The sequence below is a fragment of the Mirounga leonina genome, unplaced genomic scaffold (assembly GCF_011800145.1).
Source record: "Mirounga leonina isolate KUSES-001 unplaced genomic scaffold, KU_Mleo_1.0 Mir_95, whole genome shotgun sequence".
Classification (NCBI taxonomy): Eukaryota; Metazoa; Chordata; class Mammalia; order Carnivora; family Phocidae; genus Mirounga; species Mirounga leonina.
In genome coordinates, this window is record NW_023270865.1 from 25714992 (window position 1) to 25729856 (window position 14865).

The 14865-nt window shown below is 36.2% G+C and overlaps 1 protein-coding gene and 1 long non-coding RNA gene across 3 annotated transcripts; both read right to left on the reverse strand.

Annotated features, from left to right (window-relative positions):
- Positions 1-587: 587 nt before the first annotated feature.
- LOC118006258 lies at positions 588-12694 on the reverse strand. Of its 2 annotated transcripts, XR_004678028.1 has the most exons (4): positions 12419-12694; positions 8072-8150; positions 1356-1414; positions 588-1266 (listed from the first exon to the last, which is right to left on the reverse strand). It is a non-coding gene; the product is annotated as an uncharacterized LOC118006258 (long non-coding RNA). The 2 variants fall into 2 exon arrangements; XR_004678027.1 differs by lacking the exon at positions 588-1266 and having other exon boundaries at positions 1281-3193.
- On the reverse strand, positions 10696-11555 carry LOC118006256 (thymosin beta-4-like). The gene has a single exon (XM_034998844.1). The coding sequence runs from the start codon at positions 11058-11060 to the stop codon at positions 10926-10928; it is 135 nt and encodes a 44-aa protein (XP_034854735.1). The 5' UTR covers positions 11061-11555; the 3' UTR covers positions 10696-10925.
- Positions 12695-14865: the final 2171 nt, after the last annotated feature.

Here is a 14865-nt window from a genome sequence, read left to right on the forward strand (position 1 = left end):
TGAAAACAAAAGACTCATGCTGGTGCCTCTCAGCAACAACTTTTCCCCCAAGAGGGACAGGGCTTGAGAAGAAAAATAAGTGTACACTTACTTTTCTATTTCTAAATCTGTTACTTTGATGAAGTAAAGTTTGATGAAAATGGACATACACACAGTGATGAATTTTAAAATGATGTAATAAAAGGGCAGTTTAAGAGTGAAATGAGAGAAATTCTGTCCCTTTTGGCATGAAACAATGAACCTGTGGATTATTTATGTTCACACAACTGTAGGTCTTTTGTGCATCTGCAGGCAGGATGACATCCCTATCACCTACCTCCTTGAGTCATTACCCTCCCACCAGTGCACAAAGAATAGAGAGGGAAATTTAGGGAAAATCTCTTCAATATCTAGAGATGGCTCTGATTATAGGACCCACAGACACTAATATGCTTCAATAAGAAACACGAATCTTGAAGCAAATACTAATGAAAACAATCTAGGATTCCAAGTTACAAATAAACATGTTTAAGCTTCAGTTATAATCACCATGGAGATTTTAATTCTCTATTGTAAATTAGCTTAGTTAGTGAGGTCCAGTGGGAATGAAAGTCATGCTTTTCAGCACTTTCTAAACCAAATTTGGATTTAATTAATTTCTTGACTGCAGATTATACTAGCAATTTCACAAATTGTACCAAGACAAAGGGCAAACTCATGTAGTTAATTCCCCATTATAGAAAACTGTCCAAAAAGCCTAGACATGTGGTCAGAAGCCTTAGGTTGAGATGCAGGTTTCTGGACCTTAGCTATGTGGCCTTGGACAAGTCACTTAATTTTTCTGAGGCTCAGCTGCCTCACCTGTGAAATGAATATTTAAAATATGTTTTGCAGTATTGTTATAAAGATCAAGGTGAGTCACATATATGAAAACACTTGGTAAAGTCTACTCTGCTATCCAATAACTGATATGTAAAAAGAACTGTTATTGAGGAACCAGCTCAATATTAATATTGATATTAATAATTAATATTAATTATCCCAAGATTGAAAAATATCACATCATAAATTGGTATAAAATACCACTCTATGTAAATATTTTTTTTAAAGATTTTATTTATTTATTTGAGAGAGAGAATGAGAGACAGCACAAGAGAGAAGAGGGTCAGAGGGAGAAGCAGGCCCCCCGCTGAGCAGGGAGCCTGATGCGGTACTCAATCCAGGGACTCCAGGATCATGACCTGAGCCGAAGGCAGTCGCTCAACCAACTGAGCCACCCAGGTGCCCCTGTAAATATTTGTTGAGTTAAAGAAAGAATATAGGAATAAAGTGATATTTCTGTACTTTTAAGCAGATTTCTTTGAAAGTCAACTTACTAGCCCAGTGGTTTCCAAGTGGTGTTTTTATAGAAGCCCAGAGATCTCTGAAGGGGAAGCTACACAGAGCAAATGAGAAGACATGCAGTTAGAGCTCCAAAATTCTCACCTAACTTCAAACAGAGCATCTTCTGGTATAAATAGAGTTTTTAAGGTTGTAAATGTCAAAGCAAACAAATTCAGCTCATTCAGAGTTGCTTTGTTTGTCTCTATACTTGGATCCTAACCAGTGGATTTCTGCCACATCCCAGCATTTCTTTGACATATCTCTTTTAAAATATAAGGGGAAATATCATTGATGTTATAATTCACCAAACATCCTAAATCTCAGACAAGTCTAAATCTGGTCATTGGTGTAAAGAATAAATACCCTGATGTTTCTAAAGACTTTACTTTGATTCAATGGTTGGAGTCAAATACTCTCCGACAGGCTCTGGAAAGACAAGTGAAAGGTCTTTAACTATTATTTCCTGCTTTTCTGGTACCTCCTGTGTGTGTGCACACATGGCCAGTGGGCTGTCTCAGGAGGCCAACTGGAATAGCGGGAAGAGTACTGAATTGGGAGTCAGGAGATTTAAGCTCAGTCATAGCTCTGGAACAAACTCATGATGCAGTCTTTGACAAATCTTTAGATCTCTAAATCTTTTTGAAAAATAGACTAAAGATCTCCTCAGGTCCTATAAATGCAGAAGTTCTATGATCTATGTATAAATGACATGCTTTAAGGGGGTTACTCTGGAATAAGCCCGTAGAGGAACATACCTGTTGTAAGATTTAATTTTGATTTATCTCATACACTGTACAGGATATAAAATATACTAAGACTTCATGAGCAATATAGAAATACTCTGATGACCGGCTCACAGGTTTATCATGATGGCTACAGCTTACTGTGCTGGAAGAACTTTCCTTGGAATATAAAACACAACAGCTTAACATCTTCTTATAGACTTGTTCAGAATGGTTTTGTTTCTTTAACAAAATCCTGGCTCCATTAAAAGAAATTATAGGGTAGTGGCTTGTTAACTACAGAAGTGGGGAGCTATAGAGACTCAAGAATACTATTTCTTTTTAAACTGATGTACAGGCTTTCATTAAAAATAAAACAGCATGGAAGATTTATGAAAATACACAGATTTACTTATTCTTCTCAAGGGCAATGAACCCAAACCAAATGCTATAATCATAAATGAAGATCCTGCTTTGCTCTGTGCTTTATCTTAGCCCTAAAGAAAACTTTCATCTATTTATATTCAGTCTGCTCCTATCATTTTGTTTATTTAGACTTACATGCAACAGTATTTTGCCTACTTATCACTACCAATGCTTACAACTCCTTTTTAAAAGCCAAATTGATGTCAGAAACCCAAATTTCATCCATTTGTTAATCTTTTGGTACCACATTCTGGGAGGTCAGTATCTGGTCATGGTCTTCAGTTTCATATGATATGCAATATTTGTATCTCGTGAATCTGATCTAAATAACCCAGTCTTGGAAATCAATCTAAAGAGGCCATTTGGCTTACAAAAATACTACTTGGCCTACAGAATATGCACTGGTCCAGCACACAGAACTACATTGCCCCTTATCCTCCCCGGTCTCACAGAGCTGCCCATGGAAGAAAGAAATAAGTAGCATTATCTATGAAATATGTTTGAGGGAGTGACATTTTACTACAAAAGAACTGCCTGTCACTATTCTCTATCTTGCATTCTTTGTGTCTTGAAGGTTTTAGGCTCTCCAAGAATTTCCCCTTAAAATTCAGTTGCGTGGAGACAGGGTTAAGGGTTGGGGGTGGGTGGATCATTGTAGCAACTCAAGAGTTGAACTGAAGAATCTGAGAAAAGAAAAACATATGCTGAAGGAAGATGTGTGAAATCACCAAAAATCAACATTGCCTATCTCATAATCTTGCCACCTCATATTATTTATCCCTGCAAAAAATGCAAACCCTTTTGCCTTCAGCAAACACTAGATTTCTAGTTTCAAAAAATAAGCAAAACATCTCCAAATGACAATAGTTGAAGACATGTCTTATTTTCTCCTACTGACTTAGCAATTTTCTGAGATATCAATGAAAAACCATTGTATTTGGCCATTTTGGGAGCTTTCCTCTACACTGGGACAATTAACAATAATTAAGAAAATGTGAATGGTGGCAGATTGTGATCATCCTTTTCCTGATTGTGTTTATCAGAGTGTTTCATTCAGCTCCCACAGTTGGTCCATTAATCCAGTCGTGTTCAAATGGCTTTACAGATAATTACATTCCCAAACTCTCAATTTCCATACATTCTGTTTAGTAAAACTGATCTGCCTGAGAATATGCCTGTAGTGCTCTGTCACAATCTCCTGCCTCTTTACAAACGACAGACAGAAGTTTTTATCCAGCCAGAATCTTTTACCAGCTCATGGTTCATGACCCACAAATGTCAAAACTTCTGGGACACCAAATGAAGAAACTTTTTCAAATATCTGCATCAGTACTAAGAAAATGAATTATTCTAATGACAGTGTAGCAAAACCTTTCGTAAATCGTGTAGTTGTAAATTCTTTGCTTTTGGCAAAATTGGAAGACCAAAATCAACTTGTCAGCTGATAGATCATTAAAATTAATCTTGATGAAAGTTCATCATGTGAATTTTGGCATTTACTACAGAAAAAAAAAATCAAAGAACTGAGTGAATATTTCTATAATTTCACACTAATACTGCTACAACAAACTTCTTCCATTCTCATATATTTATTTGTATGAACAAGATTTATCAGTATTTATGTATTTAAAAATAGAAATAGGGGCATCTGGGTGGCTCAGTGGGTTAAGCATCTGCCTTCAGCTCAGGTCATGATCCCAGGGTCCTGGGATCTAGCCCTGCATCAGGTTCCCTACTCAGCGGGGAGTTTGCTTATCCCTCTCCCTCTGCCGCTCCCCCCTGCTCATGCTCTCTCTCTCTCTCTTTCATTTGCTCTCTCTCAAATAAATAAATAAAATCTTGAAAAATACAAATAAAATTAATGTCAAATCCTGTTTCATCCAAGCAACAAACAGTGCCCATAGATACATGAACTGGGTGGGAAAAGACATGCCCTATGTATCATATTAGTAAGGGTATTTCTAATAAAAATTTGCTTTCTTTGTCAATAATTATCAACAATTTTAATATATATTATCTTCTTTTTATTAACCATGCACTGAGAATACTTGTAGTGATAATGCAATCCAGAATAATGTTTTTAAATACTTTGTGCCTTATGGTCACAGGAAATTAGTTTTTAACATTAATTTATTATCATATAATGAATACATATCTTTTTTAAAGGTATATAATAAGTGGTCCATAAACAACATTAAGAATAAGGCTAGTGACATTTTGAATTCCGAGAGAAAAATGGAATAAAAATTGAAGTTTTAGGAGAAAGAGATATAAAATTTCCAACTGTTAAGAAGAGCTTATTCCTGCATTTTTAAAACAGTTATTGCATTTTAGTAGAAAACTGCATTTATGTGCCATTGGACACATTCTAAAAAGTGATACAATAGTCTTAATTGTGTCAATGTTTACAATACAATGGCAATTACATCATTGTAACTATTTCTCTTATAATAACAATTTCGGATGTCAATTTAAAAATGTGCAAGGAGATTCATAGTTTTCAAAATTGTTAGAAGAGCAAAGTTGCTTGACACTACTGCACTTGCCAATAGTGAGGTAATTTTGTGGCACATTGAGCAGGTTATAAGCAAGTTTGGAAAGCACAATATGCCCTGAAGGCTCAGAAGGCCCACTGGAACCATCTGCTCTTCTACCATCCAAAATGCCCGCATATACTCAGTGGTCTCTCTGGTATCTGTAAATTGTATGTGATTTCTCTTCCAAATACTTAATTTACATTGTCACTCTGCTATCAAAGGATGGACAGTGTTTCACTAAATCTTACCTGAAATTAATTACTCATTTTAATTTTTAAGCAATGTCATCATCACTAACAATGTGTCATTTGGAGATGGGAGTTCTTAGATGGAACAGGACACTCTCCCAGGAGTCCCTAGTCCCAGTTTAGCCACTACCAGCTAAATGAATCTAGGCTATTCTGGTAAACTCTGCAATCTCAGTCTTTCAAACTGTAAAAGGAAGAAAATATTTGTTTTTCTACATCACTGGGTTTTTGTAAGAAAAGATGTGTTACTTCTTCCCAGTCTGCTAAAATCTATATAAAACTGAAGTTATTTTCATTATTATTATTATTTGACCAGAAATGATTACTGGTTATTTACTGTGCCTCTAGCACTATGCTAGACACTACTGGGAAATAGAATTTCCATCCTTAAAGAGCTTCCAAACTAGTTGGAGGACATGAGAGTGAGAAGGATGTTGGTATAATAAGAATAAAATAACATATGATAAAAAGCAATAGTGTTGGTTTGACATTCATCTTGCTCATTTTGTTATTCAATAAGAGAGGACATTCCCTGGCTACCACTGACCAACCACTAGAGAACACATCCCATGAACTTAAGACTATGTTTTCTGCTTTTCAGCATAAATATGAACTATAAGAAAAAGAGAGCTAGCTATGTGCTCTCTTATCATCTCAACTTCCCCCCAAATTAGAGGGACTTAAATATAAAGCAAAGGTTTTTTTTCAGTTTATGCATATATTTATATATTATTTGAAGCTTTGGGCTTTTACTTAAGAGAAAATTCAATGAAAATGTGACACTATTTACAGAAGGTGGTACCCTAAAATAAAAAACATAAAACACAATGAAATTTGCTCCGTTTATTGATTCAACACATCTTTAATGAACAGTGGAAAATACTGGAGAATATCACAGAGCAAGTCTCTACCCTCATGGAGTTAATATTCTAGTGGGACAGGAGAAACAAAACAAGTAAACAAAAAATAAGGTATTTCCATTTAGAGAGTGACATGGGAGTGGGTGAGATACAAAGGTCTAAGAAAAGAGTCAACAGGCATAGAGACCCAATATCAAGTTCAAAAGGCTTCAACCAGAAATATACTCAGTGTATCCAAATCATCGAGAAATGTGGCTGAAGCATAAGGACAGAACAGTGGGAAATGAGGTCATAGAAGAAGCTTGGGCCAGATCAAGTAGACTTTTGTAGGCTGAGGTATAGAGTTAGACTTTTATTCTAAGTGCACTGGGAAGCCATTGGAATATTTTAAGCAAGTAAATGATATTACTTGGCATGTGTTTTTAAAATACATTCTGGCAGATTTGTTGATATGGAAATGGGTGAGAATATTCTGATCAATATGTCCTAAAAAACAAACAAACAAAAAAAACAGCCTCAACAAAAGAGGTCAAGAGGAAAGATGGGAGAGAGGATGGAGTAAGGAATGAGACACCAAGAGAAATGACTGAGGTAGAATACAATGTCAGTCCAATCCACCGTGCCATTATAAAAGCAGTTTGTCCTTAGAAATGGATCTTCCTTTTCTTACTTCTTTCTCCCCCTTACTCTAGATTCCTTAGGTACTCCCAATGACCTTATTTGTCTTCTAGCTGTCCAAATGTCCCCACTACTCATATCTAATGTGCCAAATTAATCAACTATTTCTTCTCTGAGCCCCATAAAAAAAAAAAGTTTATTCTCTCAATGAAGTTTTCTTCAGCAAGGTGTTAAAAGGAAAGGACTCTGATTTTACTAACACTAAAATGACAGTCCTCTAACAACTCCAAGTATCTATGCATCTTAAAAGCTTGTTAAAATACACGAATAGCAATTGAGAAAGTTTACATAACTATGTAAGGGATTTTTTTTTTAAGATTTTCATTTATTTTTTTGAGAGAGTGAGAAGGCCGGCGGGGGGGGGGGGGGGCGGTCCGGGATGTGGGGGTGGGAAGCAGAGGCAGAGGGAGAAGCTGGCTCCCTGCTGAGCAAAGGGCCTGATGTGGGACTTGATGCCAGGACCCTGGGATTATGATCTGAGCCCAAGGCAGATGCTTAACTGACTGAGCCACCCAGGCGCCCCCATGTAATGAATTTTAGACAGTATGAAAGAATGGCAGTAATAGCAAGAATGTGATGAGGGGCACTCTCTCTCTATAATCCACCTCTATCTATTATAGTATCTAGCATAGGGCTTAATATATAGATATTTAGGAGAGAATGAATTAATACATTTTATACAATGTATTGATTTATTGAAGAATAAGAACACCTGTTCTCCTTATGTGATTATTTCAGTATATTTCTCTGCTTTTAGTTCCAGAAAACAGAAAAATGTAGTTAAAGAAATTACACTGTTCTACCAAAAAAGAAAGCTATTAATGCCTGACTACCTCACCTAAGGAAAAGTTCAACTAACACTATTCTATGCCATTGATAGCCGAACTTAGTGACTCAATAAATCATAAGTTTAAAATGTAAAGCAAATTATAATGCTAGTAATTTTTAAGACATGAAGAGATAAACAAGGAGAGGGAGTTAGGTTGAAAAAATTTTAAGTCAGCATAGTGATGTCTCAAGTGCAAAGTACTATGGGGAAAGGAAAAGATACTCCAAATTCATTTGGAGATTAACTGTATATTTAGACAGCCCTGATCATCTTGCAGTGACCTATTCAGCAGCACTTACATTCTGAGAGGCACATGGATTCACATAACTACTTATCAGCCAATTACTTTCATAATTATAGACTCAGACCAGACACTTGTTATTCCTACCAAGATGCTTTAAGTAATCACCTGGTGCAAATTAATAGGAGACATTAGCTCACATTCGGAAGTGTTTCCAAAATAATCACTCCTCATTTTTCAGTATCATCTGGGAAGAAAGAAAGCCACATAAATTTTGATACACCTGATACTTACATTTTAATGCTAAAACATGTTCTATTTATTTTCTAATATAGTAAAACATTTGACTGCTCTCCAACAGAGGACATGGTCATAAATGGAGCTTTTCTTGATTCAAATCATGACTACAAATATAATTCATTTTACTGTAACATCCTCAATGATGAAGTATGAAGTATGATTTCCTCCTGTACTCATTACCCCAAATACCTTTTCCTCTCATTTGACAGTAGCTATAAGGAGCAGACCTTCCTTTTTACCACCATCTAATTTGCTGTTTTTAGTTACCAATAAATTAGGAAATCATGTTATCACTGATCATTTTTATGAGAAAGTCATCATAAATTCAAACCAGTATTCTTCTTAAAAAAAATTCAAACCAGTATTTCCAATTCAAATATATAACTACAGAGCTTTTTTACTTCTTTGATTTTATGTTTTTATCACTTTATCTTATACTAAAAATACTGATTTAGTAATGACATTAACGTATTTATTAGTGTTATCTTACTATATATTATACACACGTACACACACATATATAAAGGTTGGTTCAAAATAACAGTACTCGGGCGCCTGGGTGGCTCAGTCAGTTAAGCATCTGCCTTAGGCTCAGGCCATGATCCAGGGGTCCTGGGATCGAGCCCTGGGTCAGGCTCCCTGCTAAGCAGGGAATCTACTTCTCCCTCTGCCCCTCCCCCCCACTTTTGCTCTCTCTCTCTCTCTCTCTCAAATAAATAAATAAAATCTTTTAAAACGCAGTTTAAATTTTTTTTTGCAGTTTGTTTTGGCCATAGGACATATCCCACTAGCAGTGCGTAGTCAAATTATTGTTTTAAAATTACTTGAAATCAATGTGACTAAGCCAGCAATGCAAAAGTAGGTACAGTATGTTTCATTTTACTTGTGATTTTAGGGACTTTTTTCTTTAATTCTGTCTTATAATTACATACAACATTTCAGTGGTTAGGCTGAGTTCGATCTATGAAACCATGTATGTTCGGAGGTTTCTAGTTTCTATCCTTACTATCTCTAATCTCTTCCTTCCTTCCCACTAAACATTTTTATTAATTTCTGGTTTATCCTTCCATTTTTCTTTATTCTTTTCTTAAACTTTATTTTCAAATAATTTTCAGTTTTCAGAAAAGTTGCAAAGATAGCAGAGAGAGGTCTATATGCCCTTCATCGAGCTTTCCCCAATGTTGACATCTCACATAACCATGCATTTGTCAAAAATGAGAAATTAACACTGGCACAACACTAACAACTAAATTACAGACTTTTACTCATATTTCACTAGTTTTTCCATTAACATCCTCTTTCTGTTCCAGGACCTAATCGAGGATATCTCATTTCATTTAGGTCATTTTTATAAAAGTAAGGTAGCTAGAATATATTTTTATTATACATTTATTTATATACCTCTTTCTTAGATAAAAGGGAATACTACACACATTTGTCCTCTTTTTTTTTTCTTTGATTTTTTTTTAAGATTTTATTTATTTATTTGACAGAGAGAGACACAGCGAGAGAGGGAACACAAGCAGGGGGAGTGGGAGAGGGAGAAGCAGGCTTCCCGCTGAGCAGGGAGCCCGATGTGGGGCTCGATCCCAGGACCCTGGGATCATGACCTGAGCCGAAGGCAGACGCTTAACGACTGAGTCACCCAGGCGCCCCCTTTTTTTTTTTAAGATTTTATTTATTTATTTGACAGAGAGAGACACAGTAAGAGAGGGAACACAAGCAGGGGGAGTGGGAAAGGGAGAAGCAGGCTTCCCACCGAGCAGGGAGCCCGATGCGGGACTTGATCCCAGGACCCTGGGATCGTGACCTGAGCCGAAGGCAGACGCTTAACGAGTAAGCCACCCAGGTGCCCTTTCTTTTTCTTTTTTAAATTAACAGTATATCCTGAAAGTTATTCCACAGTAGTATATATAACTATTCTTCATTCCTTTTTATACTAGTTTGTATTCTATTGTATAGATATGCTATAGTTTAATGTCATCTATACACAAAGATTTTAGCTGTTCAATAATAAACTTAATCACTGTGGTGAATTTTTTGAATAAAATGGTAAATTACTAAAAAAAAGTCATGTCCAGAGCCTAATGATTAAAAACCCTAAGTGTAAGTGATCACATGACTAAACCTTACAAAAGAAGTTGATACAACAAACATCACTATTGAATAAGTACAAATAACATGTTTTAACTTTTTTCTTTTACTGCACATGGATCTCTTCTTAGAATAATGTTTCTAAATCCATAAAATAAAATGCATAAAGTTAAAAATAAAACCAATTATAATGAAATACACTTTTCAAATCACTAAATTTGTGAAATAGTAATATGTGTGCATCTTTTTTTTTCCAGGTTTTAGAACTTTTTATTGCATATTAAAAAAATTGTGCATTCCAATAATTAAAATCATTTTAACAAAAAAAAGGACACTCTGATTAAACCGCATTTTACAGCCTGCAGGACACCCCGGACCAGCTTGGTTTTTACTCTCGATTTCACTGTCGTCCCACCCAGCTTCTTCCTTCACCAACATGCAAGTTCTTTTCCTTCCCTGCCAGCCAGACAGGCAGATGGGAGAGGCAGGCGCCTTCGTTGTCAGTAGTTCTCGATTCTTTGATGTGAAAAGGGGCAGCATAGTCATTTAAACTTGATCCAACCACTTTGCATCTTACAAAGTTAAACAGCTAAAAGAAGGAAAATAAGAAGGCAATGCTTGTGAATCACTACGATTCGCCTGCTTGCTTCTCCTGTTCAATCGTTTCTTTTGAAGGCAGTGGATTTCTCTCTTGCGTTTCTGACTTCTTCAATTTTGACTTATCGAATTTCTCAATCTCAGCTGTATCAGGTTTGTCAAACATGGTTGCAGAGGAAGCGGAGCGAGGTGTGTGTGCAAGTTAAGTCCGGTCTGTTCAGTGGCTGCTGCCGAATCTATGTGTGCGTCTTTATTGATGCATTCAATAACAAGATCTAGTAGCAGTTTAATAACTATCAATTCAAAGTAATCATGAATATAAATCATGTTTCAAACTTTCTGTAAATTTTATAATGTGACATGAAAATATTGTTATTCCTATTGTTGATGAAGTCTCATATTGGTATTGCCATTATTGCTGTGGTTTGTAGCTTACATTTTTAATTGAAGGAAACATAAAATTTCAGCTAAAGGTTAATGCAAATAAAGACATAATTGTTCCTCATTCAAGTTCACAGAACCTCGTTTTCTCCCCATAGACCCCAAGTTACAAACCTCTGCCTTAATGTCAAGAAAGAGCAGGGAAAGAAAATACTACCTAGGTATTTTGCTAGTTTGCTAGTTTAAGAAAAGCAGGAAATTACTGTTTATTGAACATCCATTATTTTTTAGGAAAGATAGATGAGGGTTTATATATATATAGGTACGGCCATTAATTTCTGTTATATATATGTGTATATATGTATGTATATGTATATGTATGTGTATGTATATATGTATGTATAAACATATATATAATAAAGTTGAATCCCCACAAAACCCAATGAGTCTAAAAGAAGTTTAGTAACTTTTCCATTAGTAAGGACAGAGTCAGAAATCAAGGTTTATATGATGTCCACTATCTCATGAAGCCTTATATAGCAACATACCAGGAGTATTTGCCCTTTAACAGAGAAAGCTACAGGAAACTGTTAGAAAGAAAAGGAGGAGAGGGAGAAAGAATTGCTCTAGTGGTAAAATTTCAGATATGAGAAATGATCCAGAAAGGATATTCTTCTGGGTTCATTCCTTTCTTAAAATCCTTCAGATCACTTTGCTATTTTATATATGTGTGAGATCAGCCTCACACACTATCTTTGATTATCTTCCATCAGAGTGCCTTCTCTATTGCCAACACTCTCTGAATATTTTAATTAAAGGAATGAAATACATATAGAACAATAAGGTAGCTTTTAAAGATCTCTCTTAGTAATCACTGCCGTGTTTTAGTCACATTAGGTTGTTCCTTACCACCATGTTAGAGTAAGGTTGTATATTTAGAGCTCAGAGATCCCAAATGGCGAAACTTGAAAAGCTGGCATTCTGTAAGACAGGACTGGATACACAGTGAGTATTGGAATGCAGGCAGGTGATTAATCTCTCCTGGCTATAGCTGATTCAGCACACACTCGATCTCATAGGCACAGTCACATATCTACTCACGGCTCATGTTCCAGAAGTGAATGCCTGACATGCACATCTCACCTGAGATATCCAACTGGTGCAGTACTGGATGATACAGCATCAGCGTTATCAAGAAATATCCACATATCCTCTTTAAAGCTAGTTTACTAAACTAACGCTACTAATCCATTAGGTTATAAGCACCAAAAATTCTGAAAAACCCTATAGTCTTCATTTTTTTATGACTTACAACACTATTTTAGCAGCCAAAATGTTTGCATAATAGGTGTTTTGCAGACAGCTTCATTTCATATTTGATTTTTTTAAGTCCATGAGGTGCTTAGCATGGGAAAAAAATTTTTCTGTCCCAGGCTGATTATGTATCCAAACTGAACTATAGCCTGTTGACTTCAGCCTTTGCTTACAAAAGGGATAAAACTCTAGGGGAAAAAGCCAAGTTCTGTCCACTGGCCAAGTCAAAACGAGTAGTCTCCAGAGCTAGTCATCACAGAAAGTCTGCCTGCCAAATGCTTCACACTGTTTTCTTTGGCTGCTGTTCATAGCTTGAGTTTGTTCCAGGACACATGGCCTCATGTCAGTAGCTCACCCTACCACTCACTAACCTTCTGCACAAATCACCTCCTCTACTTCATCAGCATTATACTTCCTTGTCCCCTGCGGTAGATTGTTTGCAGGAATGACCACAATTCCTCCCATCTCATATGCCCTTTTGTAGTGTAACTTTGCCCCTCTTCCCATCAAGAGATGGAATCTATTTCCCTTCTGCTTGAATCTAGGCTGGCCCTGTGACTTGCTTTGACCAGCAGAATGCAGTAGAAGTAATACCATGTGACTTCAAAGACAAGGCCTTCAGAGGCCTTACAGTTTTCATATTTCTCTCTCTTGGAACACTGAGACTACCATACATTAAAGAAGTCCAATCTCACCAAATGGAGGACAAGAGGTCACTTGAAGGAGGACCCAGGTGCCCCAGCTTATTGCTAACATCAATTGCCAGAGGTATTAGGGAGGAGATCTTGGGCCTCCAGCCCCAGTCAAGTCATCATAAAAAGGCAATCATGTGATCCCAGTCAAGACCAGCAGAAAAACCATCCAGATTACAAATCCAGAGAATTTTGAGAAATAATTAATAGTTGTGGTTTTAAACTACTAAGTTTTGGGGTGGTGTGTTCACAGCAATAAATAACTGAAAAACTCTCTTTAGCAATCCTTCCTCAGCAACAGTCATCCAGCATCAATCTTTTGTTCAACAGGAAGAAAATCTCAGTCCTTATCAATACTTTTTTTTCACATAATGGTTGCTTTTCATGCCAAGTTATGGACAATCCAAAGATAGGGTTATGGCCTATGTGATTAGGAAATTCCTCAAATAGCTAGCTGGAAATAAATAAATGACAGAAAACACTGTTTAAGATAGAAATAAGAAATATAGGTATTAAAGTAAAGAAGACCTAGATTGGAATAGCAACTCCACCATTTTTAAGGACTGCATTAAGAGGAATTAACAGAAGTTCCTTCCAGCACATACAAGTCATCTTTCTACCTAAGCTGACAAAATGGAGTTTTGTAGAGCTTGGCTATGAGGACTACCAGCCTGTCATAGAAAGAGTCTTGAGTCCTTTATTTCCTAAACATTTTTTTTCCTTTTCCATTCTTGGTCTTTTGTCAACTTCACAACTCACATTACCAATACATAAGATAGAGATTATTTACCAGGCCCTATATGCTATTTATGAACCTCATAAATGGTAAGCAAAATTTGGGGGCAGAAGGTATAATGTTTTAATCAGATTCTCAAACAAGTCTTTTGACACCTCCCCCAACCCCTCCAAAAAAGAATAAGAAACACTGATTTAGAAAGTAAAATGCCACTTAAAAACAAAGGTTTTTTTAAAAATAGCATCTATTTAAATGTTTCACTTGAAAAGTAGTAACTCATTTATTTCAGGAAAATTCAATAATTTTTCAAGGGATAAACCAACACGAAAGGGCACCTTTCACACAAATAACAAGCATACAAATTATGCAATCAGAACATCTGGAATCCGGAAGACCTAATGCTTAAAAATAAATTCTTACGAGGACTTCCCTTCAAGGAAGGTGGAGTATATGCACTTTTCCCTGTCTATTCCTCTCACTAAATACAATACAAAACCTTTAATATTATATATAAAACAAACATAAGACTGAAAGGTGAAGAGAAGAAGGTAGATGGGCTAGGAACCTCAGGACACAAGTAACAACATGGTGGTGGGTTCCTACGTTTTCTTTTTGCCTCATAATATCCCAGACTTGGAGCTGAAAAAGTCAGCAACCCAGAAACACCGATGAATAAAACAGACCTAAACAACAATAGCAGCCTGCTGTTTAGCCAAAGGTCCAGGAAAGGAGCAGTCTAACAAGACAAAAAATGTTTAGTATATGTGCTGCCGAAGCGAGCACAAGACAAAAAATGTTTAAAAAATAAACATACAAAATAAGAACCACAGAAGAAACTGACCCCACCC

What these genes read in the sequence shown, in the direction of transcription:
- LOC118006256 (XM_034998844.1), bottom strand. Translation starts at nt 11,060, where the DNA reads ATGTTTGACAAACCTGATACAGCTGAGATTGAGAAATTCGATAAGTCA.